Raw genomic sequence first — 17,782 nt, forward strand, 5'->3', positions numbered from 1 at the left:
CACCCTTGAATAAGGAATTTTATTATTCAGTAACACAGAAGGTTATATAAAAACTTACTTGATTTTATTACACACAGTCAATATCAAACTTTCTTCTTGAACACATACATAGTCTGTAAAATTTTAAAAAATACTGACTAAAACAAATTATCAACAAGAAAATGCATTAGACAGCATCCATATATCTGTGACCTATTTTTGACCTATATCTGCCGACACTGAAAATCAGTAGGGTTCTTGATATTCAGAAGATTTAAGATGTACCATGTTTGAATGTTCATATTCATATTGCATTTCATAGTCAAAGTGCTGATGCACTGAGTCAAGAAAGACCTCAAAGTAATCAAAAATATTCATGTAAGCAAACTGTAAGCTAAATAAACCGATCAAAAAATTAGTCCTTTAATGAATAAGCATTTGTTTTAACGCAGTGTAAATTTAACCAGTCCGTTTATTAATATATATTTTTGGATATTCTTTTGTTCTTTTGTATTACATGTATTGCTTTTGGTATTCCTGGCTGTACAAGTACATTGATGTCCTCAAATTTCCTAACACTTGAATCACCATTTCTTACAAAATATGAATTCCACTGAGAATCACAGACTATCAATATTCAATGAATTTTCAAAGTAAGAATGGAACTATACCTTAAAATTTCAGATTGGAGATGCATGTAGTAGAAATAAATCCTGCAGACTGGAGGAATTTGAACAAAGCCCTAATCTCAAGGGAGAAATAAGCAAAAAACTTTTCCTTGTTAGTGCTCACTTTGATGTAGAATTTTTTTGTAATAAATTTAAACTAAAATTTGTCCTTGTCATTGTTGTCTAGATTAGGCTATGGGTTTAACTTATTGAAACTGTCCACATATTTACAATAAATGATTACCTTTCTCTCAGAATTTTTCAGTTCAAACAAGGATAAAAACTCGTTGTAAAAATTACTATGCAGTTTAAGATCATTAAACTAAAAACAACTTTGTAGCTCATAGATTTGAGCAATTTAAGATTGCAATTAAGTTGATAAATCAATGGTATAGAGAAGTGGTGAATACAGGGAATATGATGCACTTTGAGTATAAATCCATCTTTTTTCTCTCCAAAACAAAAAATTACTTGTGAACCCATGCCCCATGAGTACCACTTTTTTTTATGATGAATCACTATTGCTTTTATACCTGTCTGCCTTAAATAATGTATGTGCATTTCTTTCACTTTTTTCTGCATGATTGTTTCACGAATATGTATAGGATTATAATACAAGTAACTCTTATGTTTTGCAAATATATAAGAAATCAGGCTTCATGTTTTTATAGTTTTTTTTATTGAGATGTTGACGTATACATTTACAGGTGCTTCATGCTACACATACATGTACCAGTATTTGAGCAGGGTTCTCAATACATTTAAAGTAGGTGGAAGAAAATTAAATGTAGGTGGCAACATTGAGGGCCCTCAGGCCCAAACCGAGCGCTGAAAGCTTGAGTGCTCGGTAGGCGGGGGTCCAGGGAAGGAAAATTTTGAAAATCTGGAGTGCAGGAGGTGGCATCTGGGCTCTTCGGAGCAGATTTTGATCACTTATTCTTGATGCAAATATTCCCATTTTTTGGAGATCATTTTTTGACCAAATTTGAAAATTTATGTGATTTTTTTTCAGATTCGCACGACAAGGCTTGCTTTGCATGTTGTTTACATCGCTATTCCAGATTTGATTGTATACAGGAGGGAAAAATACTTTTTATTTGGACCATAATTTTTTTTATATTTTTCTGTACTTGCACTTTGACATGCTTTGGACAATGTTCAGAAAAGTTGAAATGAATCTAAAACTTTCCACATCAAAATCCATAATACAGAATCAGTACTGCATTTGAAAAAAAAAAAGAAGATCATGTCCATGACAAAAGCGGCGAATTAACCATGATTAAAGTTTATTTTATTCGTACTGCCAATCACAACAAAAAAAAAAGTAGTTATCAAGGAAACTAATCTGCATTATAATAAACACCATGATCGAACTTTTCTGACACAATTTTTTATGTCTGAAACGTGAAATAACCAAACATTTTTTTTTTAATTTAATTTTTTGTTTTGAGCAACAAAATAGCTGGTACCAATGTCAAAGTAGACGGTGAAATCGCCGGTTGCCGGAACTTATTGAGAATCTTGCTTCAGAATCATGAATTTTGTTTCATGCTTAAATAGTGTCCCAGCACAAAAATGGTCTGTTTTACTTTTGCTTTCTTCTCACTTCATCTAATGAAACTTATAAGTGATAACCACTGAAAAGAAATCAAGGAAGAAATCATAACAGTGTCTGATATATTCAAAATATTTCAATGTAAATTCACAAAAATATACATGTAGTTTAACCATATGATATGGAGAAACCTCTTGTTGGGAAATCTTGTTATATGTACATATAATTTTGTGCAAATCAGGCAAACATAAAGGTTGGGTGGTTATAACAATCCCAGGTTTTTTACTGATTTTTAAACCACCTGGTCAATATTCCCATAGTGATCAATACTGGTCGATTGAAAATTTGCAAACATTTCTGTCATTATTCATAGTTTCTGTCCTACATTAAAAAACATTAATATAGCATATATCTACTATATTTCAGTGTTCTTAGATTTTATTCTTTTAATATCTCTATCAGCTATATTAATCAAGAAAAAGAAACATTTCTTTCTCTAAAAGTAATTCAAATTTATCTGAAATAACATAACAAACTTTACAAAAATGTACACTGTATTTCATGAGCACATCTTTGTTTCAATAACTATCAATAACAGATAACATACATGTAAGTGAGAGTAGAACAGGTTACTTTTCACCTGTCATTGTTAAAACAACATCCCCTAAAAACCAGACAGATCATAAAAGGCAAAAATCTTCTAAATACAGAAAATGGAAAGCTTGCTAAGGATATTGCTTTAGGACTTCTTCCATGTATGATTTTAGCTAACTGCTGATCTATTATGATGTATGGACCCCCATTTCAAAATCTATGGATCAATCCCTGAATGTTGATTTATCTATGAGCAATTAATGTCACATTGTAAAGTAGAAAACAAATTAGATACATGTATTACTATATTACAAATTTCATGTATGAAATCTTTGATACTGTACTGTAACAATTTTTAGAGTACATGCACATGTATTTTTGTAGTTTTCAGTGTAAATTTCTTGTTCACAGACATACAAATGTAAACTGCAAATTTCACTAAGAAATATGACTACACTGTTCTACACTAGCAATAATAACAGTATTCCTATCACCAGTTTTGAAAATTTGAAATAACTGTGTACATACCAAGTATATGAATAAATAATGTATACCTTTAACACTTACCTAGTACATTGTACATGTAAGAATGTCCATGAAAATCAGCTCTTAGAAAAGGTCTTCTCTTGGTAGTCTTGATAATTCCAACACATTTTCAATGCTCTTTCATGGACAGAATTTCTGTGTCTTTCTTGTGTCATGAAAATCCTGTTTCTTACTTTATGACCTGCATTCTAAATAAATGTATCTGGTATATCTTGACAATGTACTGAAGAAGAACCATACTGATAATCAATTAGACTTACATGGATATAATACACATGTACATTGTATTACTATTTCTTTAAATTCTACACTGAATAGTACATGCCAAAATCTGTATCACATGCAGTTATCAACAGGAGACTCCTATATCAACTCAAGGGTCACTGGCCTGCACGGTGATGTAGGTCGAGGGTTGATACTGCATATCAAACAGATTTTTGCATGTCATGTTCATTCTTTCTTATATTTAATCCATACAAAATGTACTTCAATTGTGTTCTGTTCAAGGTATGATATATGATATGCAATATATGTCAAGGGATGTGATATAGGGTATGCCATATAGGTCTATGGGTGTGATATACAGTATGTGATATATGTCTAGGTGTGTGATATAAGGTATGCAATATATGTCTGTGGGAGTGATATATAAGGTACTTGAAATGGGTTTAGGGGTGTGATACAATGTATATGGTATGTAATATACCAGTAGGTCTAGGGGTGTGATATACAGTATGAGACATGTCTATGGGTGTGATATACAGTATGTGATACAAGTCTAAGGGTGTGATATATGGTATGCAATATAGGTCTAGGGGTGTGATATACAGTATGAGATATATCTATGGGTGTGATATACAGTATGTGATACAGGTCTAGGGGTGTGATATAGGGTAAGCGATACAGGTCTGTGGGCATGATATAGGGTATGCGATAAAGGTCTATGGTCAGTGTGGAAGTTTGGATTTTAGAAACATATACAAGTGTATGTGTAATGTCATTGCTCATGTATCCACTCATGTCCCAAGGACATTACTTTATTTCACTGGATACCCCTCCTTTTTGATAGTTCATGATTACCTACTGAATGTGATGAATAAGAATATGCCACATGACCTCCTTTAATCCTTACCAGTGAAACACAGACATTGTTTATGTCTCTGCTTTGAAATCATAATAATTTAACAATTCTGTTTATTTTCTATTTTAAATACATGTACTTCATTGTTTGCTACATGTATGTACATGTGTGTTTACCATTTTATTTTATTTATGTACATGTACATGTAGTAATTAACATATATGTACACAGTGCTTGCATTTTATGTACAGAAGCTAAATTCCAGGGATCAAATTAATCACACATGAAATTTTCTAATAAAAAAGAGGGGTGTCAACACCATCCCATGCACCCTCCCCTGGATCCGCCACTGTAATCTATACTTACTACACAAAAAGTGTACATTGCAGCTCCAAAAATCCTTCATTAAAAGTTCTCCGCATCTCCATTAAAAGGGTCAGATCGGGAGAAAAAAATTTACATTGCAGCTCCGAAAATCCTTCATTAGAAGTTCCCGGACTCTTCATTAAAAGGGTCAAATCGAGAGAAAAAATGGCAAATCTGGATTGAGCCTTCCTCCCAGCGAACGGGAATGTTCGGGTCAATTTGACAAAATAGTTCAGCTCTCTGCGTCAAAATTTAAATAGTTAATATCATATAATCATTGAAATCTTGCAGTTCTACACATATTAAATAGCCTTATAATCGTTATACGCCGGCATATCGTACGTAAAGTAAACATCACATATTTGACATGAAGTATGATCGGCGGCGGAGCGATATCTTAATGCAAAATTTGCAAGAAGAATAATCCACAGAGTGTTATTATGTCAATTATACGTTGAAATGTCTATCCTGGTTACATAATTTGGTTGCCGACTATCTCTAAGTCAAGTTCAGTCTATAAATAGACTTCTTTGACAAAAAAGGACAAAGAGAAGGATCAACAGTAGACTGCTAGTGTTACTGTTTCCCTTTACAAATTCATTGACAAGAGTATATGACAAAACCATAAGTCTAAAATGTATGAAAAAAGCCTTGTCCTATCTGAGCAATTTACTGTGTTGCTATATTAAGTCTACTCTTTATTTCAGGATGAAATCATCCTGTTTACAGCTCAGTTTATTTGGTAAATAAATGAACTTCGCATATTTAAATAATTTGACCTGTGTTTAGTTCATAGCAAATGTAGTTCCTAAATTGGCAAATATTGATGAAGACCATCTGAAAGTTTTATAATTTGGTGAAAAATTATTGTTTAATTCCTGATTCATGTGCTATTTAACTATAATGCTCAGAAAGAGTGCTAATTTATCACAAGACTTACATTAGCACTGCCTAAGAACAAGTGTATTGGTGGAATTACATAACTCCAGTAATCTAAGGCCAACAGTTTTTATTGAATTGTTTTTTTCAAGTTCCTGTTGGCAGAAAATAAAAAAATATTAGAACTTGTGTTTTCCTTTACAGGTAATTTTACATTGTCACTGACCATAAGAAATTGGACAACTAATTAAATAAATTTATGAACAAAATATCTTTTAATAATTATTTTTTTCATTCATTAACTTAAAGTCAGTAAGGAATCTCATTCCAAGAGATGTTTGTTTGTTTGTTGGGGTTTAACATCCGAGCAGCAATATTTCAGCTATATTCAGATGATGAACATGAAATTGATGTTAAAATGAACATGAAATGATGATGAAATGAAAAAGGGATGGGACACAAGGACAATGGGGTCGACAAATTTTGATTGCCACTGGAAATATGGAGAGGTGGGTAAGGTTGGGCAATTTAGCCTCCTGTGGCAGAGCCCTATGGTTCCTACACCGGGAGAATACCACAGTAGGGTTCTTTAACATGCGAGGAACATGGCATCTTTCCCAACACGGTGCACCACTATGGTTTGCAGTCAGGTTATCCATATTATACCCTGACAACCCGAGCATGTAACACGCCAGGGGTACCCCATTCCACCACCTGGGGCACACATTCCAGTTGCTCTGTGGGCAGAGCACCCTAGCCCCCAGCTAGGTTTCTGAGCACTATTTAGTCGCCTTTTACGACAAGCTTAGCGCTGCTGCAGGCCTATTCTTTTGACACCTGGACCTGCACAAGGTTCATTCCAAGTGATCATTGGAAAGTTAACCACTTTAATAAAATCATATTCCAGGGTTTTTATGGTTATGAAAACACATAAACGCTGGCTAGATGTCATTGAATCAAAGTACCTTTAATTGAAAAGAATGTCAACAGTTCCTATCAATGATTTATGAGTTAACAAGAAGCTCTTGAAGAGCTCAAATCGCTCACCGGGCAAACCATGTCCTATTAAATAAATAAGTAAAGGTATCATGCTTTGTTACCATGTTTGACAAAAAATTGCTGAAAAAGAGCATCTACTGATGAATGCTTTATGTTCAACTTAGTACCTAAGGCACTGTAAAATGTTGGAAATGCCTTCATAAAGTTTTTAGAACCTCTAATAAAAATTAGGGTAGGAGTCCTGTTATCCCAACAGGTCTGAGGAGACATTAGCACACTATACATTTGCTGAAAAAGACCATCAAATTTTCATCATCACTTCAACTCAGAAGACCATGTTTACTATATAAACCAAATATCCTTGAAATTAAAGCAAGTGTACAATTTAGCAGGAGAATGACAGCCATTTTGGAAATGATCACTCAGAACAAATTTTGGTCATCACCATTCAGCTTAGAATACTATGTTTCCTTCTGAAACCAAAAATCATTGGAACCCAAGCAACTGGTAAAAATAGCCTCGTATTGGCAGCCATTATGATAATGGTCGCATAAACAAAAACATTTCAATACTGCCAGTCAACCCAGAAAACAATGATTATCTTAAGACTAGCTTTCATCTTCGATATTCTTCAATAGTTGAGGGAAAAGTAGCAACAAAAGCATTTTGACACTTAAGTTCTATTTTTAGTAATGATGGCCATGTTTTTCAACCAATGAAAAATTTTAAAATCAGTTTCTGCAGGATACCCTAAGAAACAATTATGTTAATTTTACTTATAAATTTTGTTGCATTGTTTCAGAGAAGAAGATTTTCAAACAACAAAAAAATCTGTTTCAGCATAAGTCCATATTCAGATTGTAAACAATATTACTCATGTCAGAATTTTGCTAAATTCAAGTGCAAAAACTGTATTTTGACCCCTATGTTCTACTTCTAGTAAAAATGGTCATATTTTTCAACATTTCAAAAAATATTTAATGATCAGTTTGTGCAGGATACCCTTAGAAACACCCATGCCAAGTTTCATTCCAATTGGTTTAGCAGTTTCAGGACAATAGAGTCAACAGATGACAGACAACGGAGGCAAAGTGATGACAATAGCTCACACAACCTTTGGCCAAAAGAGGTAAAATATGAGGCTCTGGAAGAGCCTGAATTGCTCACCTGGCATACCATTCCTTATTAACTAAGTAGGTAAAGGTATCATGCTTTTGTTAACAAAAAAATGTTGAAAAAGAGCAGAGGTCCCCCTTATGAAGAGGAAAAACCTTAAAGTTATAGTAAATATGGGAAAGAACTTCAGGAAAAGATATACACTAAACACGCTTTTGCAAGAAAGAGGCAGTTAAAACCCAGTAATGACATTAAAAAGTGTGATGATCGGAAAGTCAATCAGATGCAATACGAGGTTGGAGATGCAGTCTGGTTGTTGGATCCCAATAGAAAAGTTGCTCAAAATTAGAAGGACCATGGCATGGTCCACATATTATCGTAAAAAGAGTTAACAATGTGGTATACAGGATACAACTGAATGCAAAAGAAAAGGAAAAGGTTGTACATCATAATAGACTGAAAGAATACCCTAAGGTAAAACCAAGCTAAGTTTCATTCTAATTGGTCAAGTAGTTTCATAGGAGAAGATGTTTGAAAAAGGCTAACAATGAAAGATGACGACAGACGATGGATGCCAAGTGATGACAATAGCTCACATGGCCTTTAAGCCAGGTGAGCTAAAAAGCCTTGACGCAAAAGGCAGAAAATTGGTGGGAGAAATTAAAGTGTTTAAATATACATAAGCACAGTTATATATACTTAATGAAAAACATAATTTGTTCTTTAAATGTATTTTATTCAAAAGACAGTATTTACAAAAACATCCTCCCTTTTTTAAATATTTTTGAACAACAAAATATAATAGGATAATATTGGGAAATCCTAGTGAAAAGGAGAAAAGTTTATCATCTCCTGATTTATGAACCATTCTTCGTTTTAGTTTGCTTTCAAAATCTAGTGTAACAACAAACACTTAGCTGGCTCCTGTTTAATGTTCAAAAATCAGTTTCCTAAGCAGAAAGCAATCTTGTCAGGGTAATTTTGTTTCTTGGTATGATCTAAAAAGAAAATCTGGTTCTCAAAAAACATGTTTTTTTTTACTAAATAATTCTGCTTACTTTCCTATTATAATTACTTTTTTCTTTTTAATTCCAGTCTTTAATTTTTCTACATTAAATTACCATTTAGCCATTTTCTGACAAAAATTGTGTACTCAAGAACAATGCTCCTTCATACAAATGCAATCTATTTTCATTGAATTTTTTTTACTTACTTTTTACCAACTTGTATGACAATTTAAGCAATGACAGGGATGCAAACAATATTGTTAAAGTACTCCACATTGAATTCATGGGACAGAAATAATTGGAGACTCTAAATTGATTTTTTGTTTGTTTGTTGGGGTTTAACACCAAAGCAGCAATATTTCAGCTATATTAAGGTGATGAACATGAAATGGATAACAAAATGAACATGAAACGATGATGATGATGAAATGAAAAGAGGGATTGGGCACAATGATAAATAGGGTCGACAAATTTTGTTTGACATTAGAAAAAAGGAGGGATGGGTAGGGTCAGGCAATTTAGCCTCCTGTGACGGAGCGCAAAGGTTCCTACTCCTAACGATTACCACAGCAGGGTTCTTTAACGTGCCAGGAACTTGGCACCTTTCCCAACACGGTGCACCACTATGGTTTGCAGTCAGGTTTTCCATATTATAGCCTGACAACCCCAGCATGTAACATGCCAGGGGTATCCCATTCCACCACCTGGGGCACAAATCCCAGTTGCTCTTTGGGCAGAGCGCCTAGCCCCTGGCTAGGTTTCTGAGCACTATTTAGTTGCCTATTACGACAAGCTTAGCACTGCTGCAGACCTATTCTTTAAACACCCGGACCTGCATGGGGTCTCTAAATTGATGGTACTTGCTGTGTAGTGTAACTACATGTACATGTAATATATAAGAACATTATAATTATGCTTCTAAACTCTGTGTAAAACATATTTTATAATAGTTTCTAAGACATTCATGGATAAAATTCCTACGTATTTCTGGTTACCATTTTATTTTTTTTCCACCATTTGTCTTAATTTCTTCAGGTTAAAAATCCATAAGCCAACAAATTAAAAAACAGTGGCCTTAATAAATAAATCAGGACATCAGAATTGGTTAAAAAACGTTTTGAGTGAATATCTGTGATCAATTGATCAATTTCTAAAATTTGTTATGCATAAAATTCATTAATTTGTATTACCGTACATAAGAAGTAAATTTAAAATCGTTGCCTTTGATTGGTACTTGGTTATTTGGTTTTACAAATACTACAAAGATTCAGATAACTTTGAACATTAGCAAAGAAAACAAGTTATTTCAATACCTGCTGACAACTCCTCTTTGTTTTTACAGTATTTTCTCATACAGCTACAATCCTCCTCTGATGGAACACATGAACAGGGATTTCTTGGTTGGATGATATAGCTGTATCCTGCTCTGTAATCACATCTACATGTTCTATCTTGTGACCCTGTCCTGTAAGAGGCCAATACTTGACCTTCCTCCACACATGTAGACTTTATATACATACAATCAGTAAACTTATTGGCAAAGAAGGTGATAGGTTGATATCTCTTCTCACTACAATTTCCATTGGTTATTCCTGGCATTCTGATCTTCTTAAATCCTAAATACAAAATCAGTTTTTTTCATACAAAATTTAGTATTTAGTATTACATGTAAATATTAAAATTTAATTTGATACATACATAACATGATAGTAGGTAGCATTCTAGAGAGGAAGAGTATTTAGTATTAAATCAAATTTGTTACTCTATATACATCTAAAACTTAAAGGTTGTGTTGGCTATTGATTAAAACTGTTTAGTTAGTTGGCCTGTACATTGTTGATCATCAAACTGCTTTTTTTCATACAAAACTTTATTATAAGCCTTTTTTTAAAACAAGTAGAAGCAGAAATCTGCCCTAAACACAACTTCATACTGTCCATACAACTAGAGGCTCCCAGAAGTGTACTCCCCAGGCCCTAAAAGCACTGCACTATCAACCTCAGTACTGTGCTATTTTGCTACCAGCAATGTGCAAAGTTAAATATGAGGATTAAAAATCAATTACGACAGGAAAACGTGTGTGCCCCAAGGTCAATTACAGCATCCTACAAGGTAATTAGTTATTGAAACACGCTATGGTCTGCTGATCACCGCATGACTGCACAGATATGGAGATATTTTTTGTTTTGACTAACACCAATTGTGCATATCTCCAGCACCGAATCCCAAAAAGGGATTAAGATGTCTGAAGTCAACAATATCTATGACATTGCCAACAAGATTCTTTATCAGTCACGCCACCTGGCCACAAATTAATTTTAAAGAAGGTGTAAATCAGATACTAATATCCTACACTGAACCGATCAAAATTGACTACGGTCAAAAGTAACCCTAACCAAAAGCATGTGGCTATTTATAAATGAAAAGTTGAATGTTCCACAATCACATGATGATTTCAACATTAAGAAGCTGATTTACCTTTGAAAAAACGTATTGAATTCCCAAACAATTGTAGTTTTCAAGATATTTTTTCACTTTTCAAGAACAGTAACTCTTACAAGGAATTGTCTGACAACTTTGGTCCCTGGAGACTCTTATAGGCCTTATAATAAGGACAATTTCAGCATTAAAAAGAATTCTGCTAAACCTAACACTTTTGGAGATATATATATGCGAAAAACTACTGTCTACCCACTATGTTCTATTTTAGTAACAGAGGCCATGTTTTTTCCACGAATCAAAAATCTCCACTCCAGTTCTATGCAGGACACCCCAAAGAACATTTATACCAAGTTTAGTTCCAGTTGGTCAAGAAGTGTCAGTGGAGAACATGTTTGAAAGAAATAACATCAAAAATAGCAAAAAAAAAAAAACACTGAAAAGGGACAATTATTCCAACATGGCTTAGGTCTCACTAACCACTTCCGAGTCAAATGGCCATCCCCTATTTAGTACCAAAAACACACTGAACCTAGACCTTAGAATGCATTGTAAGTGCATTATTTGTATGTATTCTGATTAAAAGTAGTCAAAATAAAGCTGAGAATGTGTACTTCAAATAAAATCATATATGTAATTTACTACAAAAGTGTATGAATATTGTTTACATGTGTGAGTAATTTGCCTCCATGCTGTCAGTTAGCAGAAAAGGTAAAAATGTTGATTTTCAGTATTTTTTATTCAAGTAAATTTTGTGAAGAATTTCTACGGTCATTGTACCATTAGAATAATGAGTTTGAAAGCCTTATTTTCCAAGCTTTGTAATGGTATGCAACTTTAAGGTGTCATTTGTCCTGGGAATTCACAGTGAAACATTGAAAATTATTTGTTTAACATGTAAAGTAATGGAAACGTTAGAAGTGGTTAGTGAGACCATAAATTAAATTATGGCATATTTCAGAGAAATGCGTAATTTGAAGAAAATTGCCTTTCCTGGTCATTATTTCCATTTTCACATAATACCAGTATAGTGATATTATTAATCTGACTATAGTTTAAGAGGTGCATTGTGCAAGGTACTGTAAAAAACAACAGCAACAAAATTTTTTTTAATAAAACTGACTCATAACTTGACCTCATTCCTGAAATTCTTAATGCCACGGCTTAGGATATTCCAAGTACTCAAATGGTCATACAGCACACACTAAGAATCACACAGTGATGCAACACGTATCATATAAATTGCTGAAATCTGTCCTTTTTTCATTATGATAAATGATATTTACTATTACTACTTCTTGAATTATCATAGATATCAATTTGGTGTGACAAGTTAGTTAAAATTGTCATTTTTTATTTATTTATTCAGGAAAAATATCACTGAGGGGCATGATATAAAAATGACCATTTCTTTGTAGTCCTATGTCTGATTTTGTTAGTTGTAGTCTTAGTAGACTCACAATATCACAAGCTTTCATAAAATGTAAAAAAAGAAAAAAAGAAAAATTCATACTATGATTTTAAGGTCTCACTAACCACTTCCGGATCAAATGGCCATCCCCATATGTAGTACCAAAAACACACTGGACCTAGACCTTAGAATGCATTGTAAGTGCATTATTTGTGTATATTCTGATCAAAAGTAGTCAAAATAAAGCTGAGAATGTGTACTTCAAATAAAATCATATATGTAATTTACTACAAAAGTGTATGAATATTGTTTACATGTGTGAGTAATTTGCCTCCATGCTGTCAGTTAGCAGATTAGGTAAAAATGTTGATTTTCAGTATTTTTTATTCAAGTAAATTTTGTGAAGAATTTTTACGGAAAAAAATTATTTCGGAAAATTGAAAATCCCAGGCCCCTCCCACCCCCACCCCCCAGATTTAAATATGGTCAGTGCCTAAGGAACATTCATACCAAGTTAAATTTTAAGTGGTCAAGTAGTGTCAGAGGTGAAAAGTCTGAAATATTGTTAATAAAGACGGAAGAGGATGGATGTCCAGTGATGGCAATAGCTTACGTGGCCTTTGTGAGCTAAAAAGTCAATGTTCCCAGATGTGGCCACTTTGACCCCCTATAACTTGAAAACTGCAAGAAATCTGATTGAAATGCAGGTACATGTTTTTACAAGGTATCCAATTAAAACAAGAGGTTCCGGGTGCCTGAATTGCTCATCTGGTTAAATTTATGCCTTTTAAGGGCAATAACTCTAACAAGGACTTGTCCAACAATTTTGACTCCATAAAGACTTTGATAGGACTTATCATAAGGATCATTTCATCTATTGAAAGTTTTATTCTATCTATTAATTTTTTTCAAGATATTGCCTAAAAACTGCTAAAAACATAATTTTTTGCCTTTCAAGGGCAATAACTCTTACATGGAGTCTGACAACTTTGATCCCTCAGAGACTTTTGTAGGCCTTATAATATGTTCTATTTTTGGTAATGCGGCCATGGTTTTTAAATCCATTCTGTGGTTTCAGAGAAGATGTTTAAAAAAATTATAAACAATGGCAACGACAATGGATGCCAAATGAGGTCAATGGCTCACATGGCCTACAGCCAGGAGAGCTAAAAAATCAAAATTAGACCAAAAACAAGAGGCTTCCAGAAGCCTGAATTGCTCACCTGGTTAAATTTTGCCTTTCAAGGGCAATAAATTTAACAAGATGTTGTCCAACAATTTGGACTCAAGAAGACTTTTGTAGAATTTATTATAAGGATCATTTCAGCAAATGAAAGTTTCTTTCTATCTATTCTGGTTTTCAAGTTATTGTCTGAATACTGTAAGAAAAAATATTTTTTACCTTTCAAGGGCAATAACTTTTACAAGGTTTCGTATACAACTTTTAACTCTGGTGACTTTTATAGGCCTTATCATAAGGATCATTTCAGCAATTGAAAGAATTTGGCTTAACCTTACGGTTTAGGAGATATATGAGAAAAACTACTAACCCCTATATATTATTTTTAGTAACAGTTGCCATGTTTCCGACAGATCAAAGTACACTACAACAATTCTATGCAGGATACCCCAAGGAATATTCATACCAAGTTTGGTTTCAATTGGTCAAGTAGTGTCAGAGGAATAGATTTTTTAAAGAAATAACATTAAAAATAACAAAAAAAACATCAAAAACTTTTACCCAAGTTAGAATTTGGCTACACCTAAGTTTTGGAGATATATGAAAAAAACTACTGTTCGACCCCTACATTTTATTTTTAGTAATGGCGGCCATGTTTTTCGACGAATCAAAAATCCCCACATCAGTTCTATGCATGATACCCCAAGGAACATTCATACTATGTTTGGTACCATTTGGTCAAGTAGTGTCAGATGAGAAGTTTGGAAAAACTATTAATGACAACAATGATTAATGACAATGACAAAGATGACGGATGCCTAGTGATGGCATATAATTGTTATTTCTATCTATTACCTTCTCTAACTGCATATTCCCTTTTGGAACATCCTTCCTTGTATTCATTACCATACAGAAGGCAATCATAATATGGATAACCTCTTGAAGTACAATTCTGCTGACGGAAACGTCTCTGGGACTGGTCTGGACATGTCAGCTGATATGCTGTGGCCAAAACTAGCACCAGGCCAAACATCATAAAACAAACCTACAATATTTTGTACATGTTAATAAGTAAGTTTTAATCATGTTTACTCAATGATTCAAAATAAAAAAGAAACTAGAGGCTGCCAGGAGCCTCAATCACCGACCTGGTTCAATTTTTGCCCTACAAGAGCAATTACTCTAACAAAGAGGCATTCTATAACTTTGATGACCCATTGGACTTTAGTAGGCCTTATTATAAGAATTCTTTCATCAAATTAAAGTCACTGATATATCTATACCATAGTTTCCAAAATATCTGTCAAAATTTGCAATCTTTTTGGCCTTTCAAGGGCAGTAACTCTGATAAAAGTTTTCTTCCCACCAACTTTGATCCATACAGACTTTCATAGACCTTTTCATAAGGATCATTTCATTGATTGAAAGTTTTTTTTATCAAATAAAGTTTCTAAGATATTGGCTGAAAACTGCAAAAACCCTAATTGTTCACCTTTCAAGGGCAATGACTCCAACAAAGAGTCATAAGACAATTTTGACTTGACAGAGATTTCTGTAGGCCTTATTAAGATCATTTCATCAATTAAACATTTTTTTCTAAGTATTATAGTTTTCATGATATTGGCTGAAAACTGCAAAAATTATCATTTTTCATCTTTCAAGGGCAATAACTATAACAAGGAGTTATAAGACAAGTTTGACTTGAAAGATCTAGGTTACATACCACTAATTCAACCAATGAGCTTTTATAACATACGCAAAAAAAGTCTTACACAGGATTTAGTACACTTGTGAAATGTTGCTGTTGAAAAAGTGTACGTCAAACTGCACAAGTTAAACTTGGCAAACAGACAGACAAGGAGAGAGACATACAATCACAGAGCAATGATATTTTAATATATAATAAAAGCAAGCACTATACAATAAAAATAAAAACTGACGAAAAGATGATAAATATACATAACAAGATCATTTTAACTAGAATATAAAAAGCACATAATTGTCATATTTAAACTAGAATATTGAAAGCACAACTTTGTCACAAATGTAAGAATGCTCATACAGTGTTCACTGTCAGTTTACTTTCTTCTGTTCTGTTGAAGGAGGATGTCAACAGTGGGTCCTGGTTGATAGTCTATGAATGCTGAACCATCTTGTAGTACTCTCATAAACTTGGTGACAGTCTCTGGTAGAAGTCTGGACCTCAGTTTTATTTTGTTTTGGCAGTAAAACCCACTCTCACATGCTAAACTGGTTACAGGTGAAATAAGAAGTAACTGGTACAGGATGCTGAAATCTGGGAATTCTTCTGAGTCGTGGTCTAAGATGTGGTATCAATCTGCTGAAGGCTGAGTGTCCTGCTGTCGTATCAGTAATTTGATGGTGATACCCGTGTTTATTCATTAGAGTCATCATTTGTTAATTGATTGCTGAGCAGTAGTGATATATCCGATTTTATTGAAAAACATGAATTGAATCGAGACAACCCCGAGGTGGTCAAAACAAAAAATATCTCCAGCGCCGAATCCCAAAAGGGATTACCCCAAGATAAGAGAGAAAATGAAAGTAGGGCATGGGTTGACGATCACGCCAGTCTCCCATAAACTTACCCAACGCATGTTGTACTAATATATGAAATAGATACTAAAAGTCTGAAGGCAGAAAACAATTTCAGTGGTGCTCGTCATTGCTGTTAAAAACGATTCTGAAGCACCCCAACCACACCAGTTCCAGGGGAGTTCATAGATAGGGGAACCTAAGTCGCCTCAGATGTTAATGAAATATGGCGTACATCATCGGAACCTCTCTAATTATTGCCATCTATTTCAGAGAAAAATTTAGTGAACAAGAACAGTTCCGGATTTTTTTTATTGGTTCAGATAACCTTACTACGACAGATAATTTGCATACTGAATGATTGAATATTCAAAAGTAAAGTTCACTTCTTTGTTATTCAAATAGACATATAATGTACACACCTGCTGTAAATAAGTGCAAACGCATAGACTACGTGTATTGTGTGTGGACTTGGAAGCAATGTGGATGGAGTTACCTGCCTTTCTCGTTGCGCATTGTTTATATGAATAAAATTTGTGTTAATTATGGACATTTAAATTGAGATGCTTACTTATATGGACATTATTTTAATATTCTTTATGTTTGGATTTGTTTTGATTCTGATATCATAATGTGTTATTATCATTTGTGAAATTTAATAAAAGAAATGTCACCGTTTAAAATGCTCACATTAAATTTAATGTCATAGTAAATTTCCATTCAACTCTATAGTCAATATTACTTTCTACCTATTCGACATTGTCAATCATATATGTGACGACTGATGATATTGAGTTTTGATATTGCATGCTTCCTCCTGGAAGGTGGGCTATGATTTGTTTTGTAAATTTCAAGATTTTTGATTAAAATGATCTAAATGTGGCAACTTACTTACATTGTAATCTTAGTTAGGTCTGTTACACAATGAGGGTACAGACTCATCTGAAAATTCATGTTAACAAGGGATCACAAGGTTTTAAGTAGACTTTGCAGAGGTTGCAACTATAAAAAAAAATCTTGCATACATTTTTTGTACATATAGCAGTTCACTTTCATGATGTTAAAAACCATCCATGTTCATTTTTCATACTGTACAACTTGCAGTACAGTAATATAAGGTAAGTCCAGATACACATATCCCTGATATTCGCAGTGGTATAATGCTACATTTTTATTTTTAATGTAACATTTGGCAATATTGAAAAATAATGTACTTTAATTAGAGAAGCCTGTATGTCACTCCAGTAACACTAAAGTCACAAGCGCAGGCGATGATACCAAAATTAGCCTCTGTTGACTGCCTGGCTTCCTGGACTTTTGTTATTATTAACTTAAAATGTCAAACTTTTTCGTTTTCTATTTCTAAACTGCTGACCACATATATTATTCCTAGGAAACCAATATGT

At 33.6% G+C, this 17,782-nt stretch overlaps 1 protein-coding gene across 2 annotated transcripts in view; it reads right to left on the reverse strand.

Annotated features, from left to right (window-relative positions):
• LOC148624197 (uncharacterized) overlaps positions 1-16,971 on the reverse strand; it is a 31,929-nt gene extending 14,958 nt beyond the window's left edge. The window contains exons 1-4 of one of the 2 annotated variants that reach the window (XM_088566764.1): positions 16,430-16,971; positions 14,676-14,865; positions 10,104-10,406; positions 59-113 (exon numbers count right to left, since the gene is read on the reverse strand). In XM_088566764.1, coding sequence (XP_088422890.1) covers positions 59-113; positions 10,104-10,406; positions 14,676-14,865; positions 16,430-16,438 — 557 coding nt within the window. In that variant the 5' untranslated portion in view covers positions 16,439-16,971. The remainder of the gene's footprint in view (positions 1-58; positions 114-10,103; positions 10,407-14,675; positions 14,866-16,429) is intronic. The other variant, XM_088566765.1, reaches the window with a different exon arrangement.
• Between the last annotated feature and the right edge of the window lie 811 nt (positions 16,972-17,782).

Source organism: Perna viridis, chromosome 2 (genome assembly GCF_037379345.1).
Source record: "Perna viridis isolate PV_CMFRI_1.1 ecotype Kerala chromosome 2, ASM3737934v1, whole genome shotgun sequence".
Classification (NCBI taxonomy): Eukaryota; Metazoa; Mollusca; class Bivalvia; order Mytilida; family Mytilidae; genus Perna; species Perna viridis.